This window comes from Silurus aristotelis, assembly GCF_946808225.1.
Source record: "Silurus aristotelis genome assembly, contig: scaffold_207, whole genome shotgun sequence".
Taxonomy (NCBI): Eukaryota; Metazoa; Chordata; class Actinopteri; order Siluriformes; family Siluridae; genus Silurus; species Silurus aristotelis.
In genome coordinates, this window is record NW_028149021.1 from 1 (window position 1) to 12,500 (window position 12,500).

Here is a 12,500-nt window from a genome sequence, read left to right on the forward strand (position 1 = left end):
TGTGCAGGTCAATAGTGAAGCAGGGAGGCTAATTTCTGGAAGACCTTTTCGGATCGTTAGCCAAGCGGACGAGTGGAGAGACAGAAGCCCTGTGTCATCACTCGTTCTCTCTCTCTTGGTCTGTCGTCTGTTTGGAGATGAATCCCTCTGTAATGAGTTCAGAGCGCGGGTCAATACGGCCAGTCGAAAGCGATAACCTGCAACACAAACACTCTGAACGCCGCTCGCGCTCACAATCGATGATCTTTATCCTGCCTGGAGTGCGCACTACTTAGCAACCGCGTGTCCCATTGACCCGCCGCGTCTCCTCACATTTTACAGCAGCACAACTTTCTCTTTTTAAACACGGCCCTGAGTGACGAGCTTCTGACAGCCACGGTGAGCTAGCCACACACAACTAGCTTCAAACACCACCGTGCTTCAGCTACACACGCTAAGGAAATGAAGCTCTGTTTCCATGGCAACCGTAATACTTCTCCCTTATCCACGCACTTTTATGGAGTATTGATTTATATTCCTACATGCTAGCTGTGGCAGAATGTGCTGCCTGATTAGCTAATACACTAGCGACGATGCTAGCTTGCTGAAGACTGATCATCATCATCTTTACTCTGCTTGTGTTCTACATGGTGGATCTTCAGCCTGGATACATTCATCAGAGAACAACATTTACAATTCTTTTATATTAATATATTAATATGACGTGAGGTTCAGTTTCCAGTGTGACACTAAAACAGGTAGAATAATAATCACTAGTTTTTACTGAAGAACATGTCGGAGCTCAAACTTCTTTACTTAAAAGTGCAGTCAGAACTTCAGCTTTCACCAGAATCTTTAAAAACCTCAGCATCTGCACTTCTACTGAGTGAAGGATGTGTGGACTTTTGCCACCTCTGCTACACACACACACACACACACACACACACACACACACCTATAAACACATACACACATCACACACACCTATAAACACACACACACACACACACACACACACACACACACACACACACACACACACACACACACACCTATAAACACACATAAACACACCAACACACACACACACACACACACACACACACACACACACACACACACACACACACACACCTATAAACACACATACACACACCTACAAACACACACACACACACTCACACACACACATACACACACCAATAAACACACACACATCTATAAACACACACACACTCACAAACACAATCACATACTTTGTTCCACACACGTACTGTATATGCGTACACTGGGATAAATAAATAAAATAAACAATCATTCAGTCACTATATATACATGAATTAATAAAAGAAAGAAAGAAAGAAAAATAGAAAGAAAGAAAGAAAGAAAGAAAGACCCCACACACGTGTGATGCAGATATAAGGTCCGACCTTTATTCCGTACATTTTTAAACCATGAAAGTTCAAATTTTTTTTCACGCCTAAAACTCTACTTGTTCTGTATACAAGATTCTAAGAAAAGAACAACTGCACAACACCACAAGGTCGACAGAGACAGTCCCTCAGGCCAGCGTTCACTCCGTCACTCGCTCAGTGTTCACGTGTTCACGTGTAAAGCTCAGTGGAGTTCCAGTGAGGAGGTTGGAGGTTTGTTTGGTTCGGCTCTCGGTAGGAGAATACGCGTGATCCTTCTGGACACCGTCTATTAATACTCTGCTTCGGAAAATCGTCCAATCAGAGACTTCTGCTTCCTCTTTGCATAGATGGCAGCTCGCCCCTACCCCCCCATCCCCGTGACCACGCCCCCTCCGCCCTCTGATTGGACAGATGTGTTTACATGGATTTTGACTGCACCCTTTTTTTAAGAAACATTTAAAAAGTCAAATAAATTTACAATGCCAACTTTAGTTCGAAGGTCAACAGGATCTGTACAATAACTTACAGAAATCCAACAGGAATCATTCAGTAAACGTCTGCAAAGCAAAAACAGGCAACAAACAGAGAGAACTGCTTCGGGAACATCGTCCACACTCGGCGTTTCCCTCACAGCTGAGAGTGTTCTCCTGCAGGAATCCGAACGGGCACGGGGACGGGGACGGGGACGGGGACGCCGCGGGATCCGGTGCTAATTTGTAAAAAATAACATGATCTGTACACGAAAAAAAAAACACAAATAGGAAAAGAAGTACAAACTCGTTCACTTCATCACGTGGGAAAAAATAAAAAGGCCATTAGATGAATATATTAACGTTAATATCAAATTCCTGGTGACTTGTCCCCGTGTTCGTCCTCACCCTCGTCCATGTCCGTATAAAATACAAGCAGAATCATGTGCTTTATAATCCGAGGTACAAATTCTTTCTTTTGTACAAATGATACATAATAAGTGCACATCAAACAAATTCTTTCCACCATGTTATCGTGCCTCCACCTCTTTAGGATTACGCGACGGGGAAAATTCCCTCGTGTCTTGCGTAGTCCGTCTCGGAGAATTGGGTCGGACCGAGGGCACGAGAGGAGGAGGGGCGCTGAGGGCTGCGGTCGGGGGAGGGCGGTATGGCATTGCCCCTAGATGAGGCAAAAAGGGGGGCATGTGAGGCAAGTGCCCCTCCATCGGAGACTGATGCAGCTGGTGAAGTCGGGCGCGTTCCAATTCGTCACGCAGGTGCAGTCGCTCTCGTTCTTCCGCCTGCTGCCTGATCCGCTCCTGTTCCCTGCGCACTTCCATCAAGTGATCTTGGTGCGAGTACTCGTGCGGTTCCCGCTCCCGGTAGTTCCGATCCGCCTCGTAGATCCCTGGGAATCGGTTCCCTGTCTCGGCTCGGATCTGGAAATCCATTCTCCGCTGGAGGTCAAAATTCCGATACGCCTCCCGAAGCGGGTCCCACGAGAAGGCAGGGTGAGGGAAACGATCCCGATTCGCTGTTGCCGCAAAATGGCCGACGCCCACAAACGGAGCCAGTCGAGCGCGGTCGAGGATGTTCAGCCCGCCCATCTGGTGCATAAATGGCAGAGAGTGCGGGATTGTTGGAGGCGGAGCCTGGTGATGAGGAGGAAGAGGCGGAGCCTGGCTTGGATTTGGGTTTTGAGGTGGAGGAGGCTCAGATACCAGCACCAGCTCTTCCTGTTCCTGGTCCTGTTCCTTTCGCTCCTCTTTGATCTTGGTGGTGTCATTTTTGAGCTTGTGGATCGGCGCTCCCGGCGAGCACAGCTTCCTGTCGGAGAGCACGATTCCCAGCGGCTCAGATTTGTTCTTGGAGAACGGAGACGGTGAGCGGAGGAGGGGCTTGCACGAGTCGACGGACGAGGTTGAGGCGCTACGTTCGCTGCACTCTTTAGTCGGAGAACGACTGCGGTCCTTTGCTCGCACCTCGGATAGCACCACCGCCTCCCTCTCGTGGTCGCCGCGGGGACGGTCACCATGGTTTCGACCCATGTCATTTCCTCCACCACTGCTGCAGCGGATCAAGTTGCTGATCTGGTAGCCGACAGGAGCCGATGCAGGAGAGGAACGATTCGAGTGGCGACTGTCCCTGAAAAACAACAACAAAAAACAAACAATTACAAAAACAGGTTCTGATTGGCTGAGAGGACTTGGGTTGCTGAGGAGTTGACATCAATAACAGAATGAACAGTGTGTTAGTCGTGAACTGATACAAATATGACGAACACTGACCGGTCTTTGTCTTCCTTCCCGATAGACGAGTCTCGTTTCTCCCTCTCTCTCTCTTTCTCCCTCTCTTTCTCTCGTTCGTGGCTGTTAGCTGAGCTGCTTCTCTCTCCGTCACTAACTTTGGGCCACTGAGGAAATGAGGGTGGAGTTCTGTGCAGTCGGTTCCACGAGTCCTGGCTCGGGCTGCTAAACCCGGGCAGCGCCGGGCTGTCTTTGGGTCCGAACACACTGTTGGAGCCTGAGAGAGAGACAGAAAGACACCACTTCATAAGAACAGCTGGAATAAATCCTGATCCAGATGCTGTAAAGATTTGTTTTTAGTTCACTGATGCTCCGTGGCGTTTTGCTCACAAAACGGAAAGATGATCAGCAGACGAAGAATCGATCAGCAGGTGATCAGCAGCACCTCAGTGATACTGTACAGATGTTTAAAGTGCTCAAAACTTCAAAACAAACCAGAGGCCTATAAATGAGCAGGAAGGAAAAACTCTCTGAGACAGAAGATCAGTTATTGAGAGTGTAACAGTGGTGCTGAATTTGATCACAGTGGAGTTTTGGAAGTCTAATGTTTTCCTCAGGAGTTTCCTTCGAGTGAAACACGACATTCGCACAACGATGACTGGATTTCGAAACCAAAGGCCTTTAAACGATAACAATGAAGAAGTTTTCATCATATTCATGAAACTTAGACAGGCCTTATAACTTATGTGTGTGTGTCTCACCCCTCATCAACTCCAGACACATCTCTCTCTCTCTTTTCTCCTGTCTGTCTCTCTCTTCTCCTATTTCTCTCTCCTCCTCTTTCTCTCCTCCTGTTTCTCCTGATATCTCCATCTCTCTCATGTTTCATTCCTTGCTTCACTGCTTTATTCTGACAGGGCTGTCTGACGAAAATAAAATGTAAATAACGTGAAAAGGGTAGAAAAGAATGTACAAAATGAAGAGAGAGAGAGAGAGAGAGAGAGAGAGAGAGAGAGAGAGAAAGAGAGATGATGAAAATTAAAGTGGATTATGAAGAATGGATTATCAAAAAGGAACATGTAGGATGGGACATGAGACATGTAGGTCTATCTCTCTGTCTTCTGTGTTTCTCTCTCTCTCTCTCTGTCTCTCTCTCTCTCTGTCTCTCTCTCTGTCCCTCTCTCTGTCTCTCTCTCTGTCTCTCTCTCTGTCTCTCTCTCTTACCCAGGGCAGGGTTTCCTAGCCCCCCGAAGGCGTTAGCTGACAGGTTGCCGAGATTTCCAAAAGAACTGGAGCGACTGAAAGCATCTGCAGAGACAAGAAGAACAAAAAAACAGATTAGAGATGACAGACAGACAGACAGACAGACAGACAGACAGAAAAGATCTGCACTAAACTCTGTACTGACAGTCTAGTGGACATTACCCAATTCTTCTAAACAGTGTGTGTGTGTGTGTGTGTGTGTGTGTGTGTGTGTGTGTGCGTGCTTGTACCTATGCGGATATGTATGTGTGTGTCAGTGAGTGTGTCTTTGTTTATGTGTTTATGTGAGCCGTGTATTTCTTTGTATATGAATGTGTATATGTATTTGTGTGTGACTTTGAGCATGTGTGTGTGTGTGTGTGTGTGTGTGTGTGTGTGTTTCCCAGTTTATTTCTGTGTTTTCCATCTACAGCTTCATCAGTGTGTCTTTATTTCCCCTGAGCTTAAACTGTTTATAAACCTAAATTAGATCAGACTCAAGGGGGCGTGTCTCTATGGACCCCCCCCCCCCCCAACACACACACACACACACACACACACACACACACACACACACACACACACACACACACACACACACTGCAGACAGACAGGCAGTTAGACAGAGAGACATATGGAGAGAAAGACAGATGGACAAACAGACAGACAGATGGACAGATGGAGAGACAGACAGACAGAGAGACAGACAGATGGAGAGACAGACAGACAGAGAGACAGACAGATGGAGAGACAGCAGAAAAAATTATGTAATAAAGTGGGTTTACTTACGCTTACCTGCCAGATGGGTGGGAGGCAGGAAGCTGCTGTGATGAGGGGCGTGGCTATACGGTGAGGTTGCTGGATGCCCTGATCCTATTGGATGAAAGTGAAAGCATCGTTAGCAAAAACAGACCAATCAACCAATCAACAGCAGTATAATAAACATATTAAATTTAGTTTTAAATGGACACACATTCACACAAAACTCTCTCTTCTGCAGCCCCCCTCCCCCCCATTGTCTCCTCCCACAACACCAGCCTTTATAACTCACTATAGGAATGCGAGATGCCTTTATCTCGTCATCCTACAAATGAATTCTGATTACATTCAGACTGAAGGTACTCAATCTCTGGAAACGGTTGCTATGGTAACTCAGAGCTAGCCGTCCTGAATGAAAGATGTGAAGTTTAATAAGCAGCGTTGTGTTTGTGTTTAAGAAGCGAGATGTGATGACTCAGTAATGACACGTTTGTGACACTCGTCAGTGGGAAAGACACGAGCGTCGATTCGACCGTCTGACTTTGTGGAGTTGAGGAGATGAGGCGTTTCATTAGAATAAAGGAGGAAGGGGCGGGGCCTCATCTGCACTGCGACTCATCTGCATGATTCATTAATGAAAGAGCCAATTACAGCCTTGTTTTGGGACACAACAGCGGATAATCGCGTGCTAAAGGCCACTCGGATTCCCGGCGACCTTCAATCAAGGACCTGCCGTCAATTAGCTCAGGTGGAGACGTTTATATTCACAACGGCCAGACAGCTGATTTAGATTTATTAGAGAGGAAAGATGACGGCGATGTGAATAATACGCGATGAAGGGATGAATATAAACAAGGTCAAAGCCTCGACAGATATGAAGCGATGCTCATCTCACAGCACACAATATTATCGTATCGTTCCAGAACACTGAGTAGATTTTCCCAAACCTCCTCCTTCTCTCTCTCTCTCTCTCTCTCTCTCTCTCTCTCTCTCTCTCTCTCTCTCTCTCTCTCTCTCTCTCGCTCTTTCTCTCTCACAGAAACATCATTTATAGATCACAGGAAAAACCTGTAGGGGGACAGCTAACCCTGTCCTGTACCCCAGACTCACCCTGCCTTCCGACCCCACCCTCTAACCCCACCCTCTGACCCCACCCTCTGACTCTTATCAAAAGGAGTGCATTAATCTAACCCTGTACTACAGTCAGAACCGACCAATCACAGTGCAGAACTCAGCAGCAGTGTGGTGTTAGAGGACTTAATACAGCTTCCTGTCTGAAAGAAACACACACCTGTAGATTGGAAGAGAGGTCTGGCGAGGTCGTGAGGATAGGGGAAGCCTGGGAACACACCCGGAGCTGGAGGTCTGCTGAACAAATCCAGTTTTCCCGTTATATCCAGTTTATGAGGATCCAAATGCATCTGCTGCACCACCATAAAGAAAAATAACTCAATTACTTCAGCTGTTCTCCAACACATCAAGTGATCATCTCACCTACGTTTCCCACAATACTGTGATGTCATAATCCTCCACATCTCAAATCACTCTGGTGGGTGTGGTTATTGTGTTATAATCAGTGGTGGGTGGGGTTATTGTGTTATAATCAGTGGTGGGTGGGGTTATTGTGTTATATTCATTGGTGGGTGTGGTTATTGTGTTATAATCAGTGGTGGGTGTGGTTATTGTGTTATATTCATTGGTGGGTGTGGTTATTGTGTTATAATCAGTGGTGGGTGTGGTTATTGTGTTATAATCAGTGGTGGGTGGGGTTATTGTGTTATAATCAGTGGTGGGTGGGGTTATTGTGTTATAATCAGTGGTGGGTGGGGTTATTGTGTTATAATCAGTGGTGGGTGGGGTTATTGTGTTATATTCATTGGTGGGTGTGGTTATTGTGTTATAATCAGTGGTGGGTGTGGTTATTGTGTTATATTCATTGGTGGGTGTGGTTATTGTGTTATAATCAGTGGTGGGTGTGGTTATTGTGTTATAATCAGTGGTGGGTGGGGTTATTGTGTTATAATCAGTGGTGGGTGGGGTTATTGTGTTATAATCAGTGGTGGGTGTGGTTATTGTGTTATATTCATTGGTGGGTGTGGTTATTGTGTTATAATCAGTGGTGGGTGTGGTTATTGTGTTATAATCAGTGGTGGGTGGGGTTATTGTGTTATAATCAGTGGTGGGTGGGGTTATTGTGTTATAATCAGTGGTGGGTGTGGTTATTGTGTTATAATCAGTGGTGGGTGGGGTTATTGTGTTATAATCAGTGGTGGGTGGGGTTATTGTGTTATAATCAGTGGTGGGTGTGGTTATTGTGTTATAATCAGTGGTGGGTGGGGTTATTGTGTTATAATCAGTGGTGGGTGTGGTTATTGTGTTATAATCAGTGGTGGGTGTGGTTATTGTGTTATAATCAGTGGTGGGTGGGGTTATTGTGTTATAATCAGTGGTGGGTGTGGTTATTGTGTTATAATCAGTGGTGGGTGTGGATATTGTGTTATAATCAGTGGTGGGTGTGGTTATTGTGTTATAATCATTGGTGGGTGTGGTTATTGTGTTATAATCAGTGGTCGGTGGGGTTATTGTGTTATAATCAGTGGTGGGTGTGGTTATTGTGTTATAATCAGTGGTGGGTGGGGTTATTGTGTTATAATCAGTGGTGGGTGTGGTTATTGTGTTATAATCAGTGGTGGGTGGGGTTATTGTGTTATAATCAGTGGTGGGTGGGGTTTTTGTGTTATAATCAGTGGTGGGTGTGGTTATTGTGTTATTATCATTGGTGGGTGTGGTTATTGTGTTATAATCAGTGGTGGGTGTGGTTATTGTGTTAATTGAAGAACCTGTGTCTATATTTAATAGAGACTTGTTTACTTGTAAACAGATGTTATTTGTTTGTTTGTTTACCTTAATCTTCTGTTGATGATGGTAGATCTGCCAAGCTATCTGTACATGAACTGCACACCATTTCCCCGGCTTCTTTAAAACACAGCCATTAATAACAGTGTTATAAATCTTCATTACATACTGCAGTGTTTATGTGGATACATTAAATTTACAGCTTTATATTAATGATATTTTATACATCATTAATGTAATATATCACTCACTCTCACTGAAGTCCTGAATGGATCAGTTAACTGCAGGGAAAAAAACAACTGTCAATCAAAAATATCAGTACAGTGTGTTGTGATTGGCTGAGGGCAGTACAGTGTGTTGTGATTGGCTGAGGGCAGTATAGTGTGTTGATTGGCTGAGGGCAGTATTGTGTGTTGTGATTGGCTGAGGGCAGTATGGTGTGTTGTGATTGGCTGAGGGCAGTATTGTGTGTTGTGATTGGCTGAGGGCAGTATGGTGTGTTGTGATTGGCTGAGGGCAGTATGGTGTGTTGTGATTGGCTGAGGGCAGTATGGTGTGTTGTGATTGGCTGAGGGCAGTATGGTGTGTTGTGATTGGCTGAGGGCAGGATGGTGTGTTGTGATTGGCTGAGGGCAGTATGGTGTGTTGAGATTAGCTGAGGGCAGTATGGTGTGTTGTGATTGGCTGAGGGCAGTATGGTGTGTTGTGATTGGCTGAGGGCAGTATGGTGTGTTGTGATTGGCTGAGGGCAGTATGGTGTGTTGATTGGCTGAGGGCAGTATGGTGTGTTGATTGGCTGAGGGCAGTATGGTGTGTTGATTGGCTGAGGGCAGTATGGTGTGTTGTGATTGGCTGAGGGCAGTACGGTGTGTTGATTGGCTGAGGGCAGTATGGTGTGTTGTGATTGGCTGAGGGCAGTATTGTGTGTTGTGATTGGCTGAGGGCAGTATGGTGTGTTGATTGGCTGAGGGCAGTATGGTGTGTTGATTGGCTGAGGGCAGTATGGTGTGTTGTGATTGACTGAGGGCAGTATAGTGTGTTGTGATTGGCTGAGGGCAGTATGGTGTGTTGTGATTGACTGAGGGCAGTATGGTGTGTTGTGATTGACTGAGGGCAGTATGGTGTGTTGATTGGCTGAGGGCAGTATGGTGTGTTGTGATTGGCTGAGGGCAGTATTGTGTGTTGTGATTGGCTGAGGGCAGTATGGTGTGTTGTGATTGGCTGAGGGCAGTATAGTGTGTTGTGATTGGCTGAGGGCAGTATGGTGTGTTGGTTGGCTGAGGGCAGTATTGTGTGTTGTGATTGGCTGAGGGCAGTATGGTGTGTTGTGATTGACTGAGGGCAGTATGGTGTGTTGTGATTGGCTGAGGGCAGTATGGTGTGTTGTGATTGGCTGAGGGCAGTATGGTGTGTTGATTGGCTGAGGGCAGTATTGTGTGTTGTGATTGGCTGAGGGCAGTATTGTGTGTTGTGATTGGCTGAGGGCAGTATGGTGTGTTGTGATTGGCTGAGGGCAGTATGGTGTGTTGTGATTGGCTGAGGGCAGTATGGTGTGTTGTGATTGGCTGAGGGCAGTATGGTGTGTTGTGATTGGCTGAGGGCAGTATGGTGTGTTGATTGGCTGAGGGCAGTATTGTGTGTTGTGATTGGCTGAGGGCAGTATTGTGTGTTGTGATTGGCTGAGGGCAGTATGGTGTGTTGTGATTGGCTGAGGGCAGTATGGTGTGTTGTGATTGGCTGAGGGCAGTATTGTGTGTTGTGATTGGCTGAGGGCAGTATGGTGTGTTGATTGGCTGAGGGCAGTATGGTGTGTTGATTGGCTGAGGGCAGTATTGTGTGTTGTGATTGGCTGAGGGCAGTATGGTGTGTTGTGATTGGCTGAGGGCAGTATGGTGTGTTGTGATTGGCTGAGGGCAGTATGGTGTGTTGATTGGCTGAGGGCAGTATGGTGTGTTGTGATTGGCTGAGGGCAGTACGGTGTGTTGATTGGCTGAGGGCAGTATGGTGTGTTGTGATTGGCTGAGGGCAGTATTGTGTGTTGTGATTGGCTGAGGGCAGTATGGTGTGTTGTGATTGGCTGAGGGCAGTATGGTGTGTTGTGATTGGCTGAGGGCAGTATTGTGTGTTGATTGGCTGAGGGCAGTATGGTGTGTTGATTGGCTGAGGGCAGTATGGTGTGTTGTGATTAGCTGAGGGCAGTATGGTGTGTTGATTGGCTGAGGGCAGTATGGTGTGTTGTGATTAGCTGAGGGCAGTATGGTGTGTTGATTGGCTAAGGGCAGTATGGTGTGTTGTGATTAGCTGAGGGCAGTATGGTGTGTTGATTGGCTGAGGGCAGTATGGTGTGTTGATTGGCTGAGGGCAGTATTGTGTGTTGTGATTGGCTGAGGGCAGTATGGTGTGTTGATTGGCTGAGGGCAGTATGGTGTGTTGTGATTAGCTGAGGGCAGTATGGTGTGTTGATTGGCTGAGGGCAGTATGGTGTGTTGTGATTGGCTGAGGGCAGTATTGTGTGTTGTGATTGGCTGAGGGCAGTATGGTGTGTTGATTGGCTGAGGGCAGTATGGTGTGTTGTGATTGGCTGAGGGCAGTATGGTGTGTTGATTGGCTGAGGGCAGTATGGTGTGTTGTGATTGGCTGAGGGCAGTATGGTGTGTTGTGATTGGCTGAGGGCAGTATTGTGTGTTGATTGGCTGAGGGCAGTATGGTGTGTTGATTGGCTGAGGGCAGTATGGTGTGTTGTGATTGGCTGAGGGCAGTATTGTGTGTTGATTGGCTGAGGGCAGTATGGTGTGTTGTGATTGGCTGAGGGCAGTATTGTGTGTTGATTGGCTGAGGGCAGTATGGTGTGTTGTGATTGGCTGAGGGCAGTATGGTGTGTTGTGATTGGCTGAGGGCAGTATTGTGTGTTGATTGGCTGAGGGCAGTATGGTGTGTTGTGATTGGCTGAGGGCAGTATGGTGTGTTGTGATTGGCTGAGGGCAGTATGGTGTGTTGTGATTGGCTGAGGGCAGTATTGTGTGTGGATTGGCTGAGGGCAGTATGGTGTGTTGTGATTGGCTGAGGGCAGTATTGTGTGTTGATTGGCTGAGGGCAGTATGGTGTGTTGTGATTGGCTGAGGGCAGTATGGTGTGTTGTGATTGGCTGAGGGCAGTATGGTGTGTTGTGATTGGCTGAGGGCAGTATGGTGTGTTGTGATTGGCTGAGGGCAGTACGGTGTGTTTATTGGCTGAGGGCAGTATGGTGTGTTGTGATCTTCTGACCCGTGGATCTTTCTGTAGGAGAGTGTGAGGAACTGCTCCTGGTCTTGCTGCGATATCGATGGGGTTTGAGGCCTGAAAAAAACAATAATACACTATAAAAATGTTAAAATGTCTACATGTGAATTACAGAAACATTCAGAACCAACACAATTAGTGATTTTACATGTAAAAATGAAAATAAATTAAAAAGATTCAACCCATAAAATAATTTATAATAATTAAATTAACAATTATATTATAAAGAAAAAGAGGGAAATAAAAAGAAAATAAAACTACATAATGTAGATAAATAGATAGATAGATAGATAGATAGATAGATAGATAGATAGATAGATAGATAGAAAGATAGATAGATAGATAGATAGATAGATAGATAGATAGATAGATAGATAGATAGATAGATAGATAGATAGATAGATAGAATGATAATGACCTTTGGTTGAAAGGCTCCCTGTAGGGAGCTGAAGGGACCAGGGTGAGGGAGGAGAGGAGGCATTCCCGGCATCGCTGGAGGATACGAGGAAAAAAACTACACAACACAAACACACAAAGCATTAAAACACAACCACGTCTTTGACCACCGCAACAAAATGGTTTGCTCATAAAAATAAATAAACATGATATTTATAAATATTACATCTACATCATCATTTTATTTTATATTACAGAAAGTTTAGAGTCGCCACAAAATCTGTGCCTCATAAAAATGTATCATTATTTATTATTTATCCTTTATATCGTTATCACATCTGTGGAAGAAATGAATT

The 12,500-nt window shown here is 45.7% G+C and overlaps 1 protein-coding gene across 6 annotated transcripts in view; it reads right to left on the reverse strand.

Moving 5' to 3' along the window:
- Nucleotides 1–1,390: 1,390 nt before the first annotated feature.
- LOC310723076 (autism susceptibility gene 2 protein-like) overlaps nt 1,391–12,500 on the reverse strand; it is an 11,914-nt gene continuing 804 nt past the window's right edge. The window contains exons 2-10 of one of the 6 annotated variants that reach the window (XM_083570903.1): nt 12,167–12,262; nt 11,734–11,805; nt 8,721–8,750; nt 8,518–8,589; nt 6,905–7,037; nt 5,650–5,727; nt 4,837–4,920; nt 3,655–3,889; nt 1,391–3,511 (exon numbers count right to left, since the gene is read on the reverse strand). In XM_083570903.1, the coding sequence (XP_083427029.1) occupies nt 2,395–3,511; nt 3,655–3,889; nt 4,837–4,920; nt 5,650–5,727; nt 6,905–7,037; nt 8,518–8,589; nt 8,721–8,750; nt 11,734–11,805; nt 12,167–12,262 (1,917 nt within the window). In that variant the 3' untranslated portion in view covers nt 1,391–2,394. Of the gene's footprint in view, nt 3,512–3,654; nt 3,890–4,836; nt 4,921–5,643; nt 5,728–6,904; nt 7,038–8,517; nt 8,590–8,720; nt 8,751–11,733; nt 11,806–12,166; nt 12,263–12,500 lie in introns of all 6 variants that reach the window. The other 5 variants (XM_083570901.1, XM_083570904.1, XM_083570902.1 and 2 more) reach the window with 5 other exon arrangements.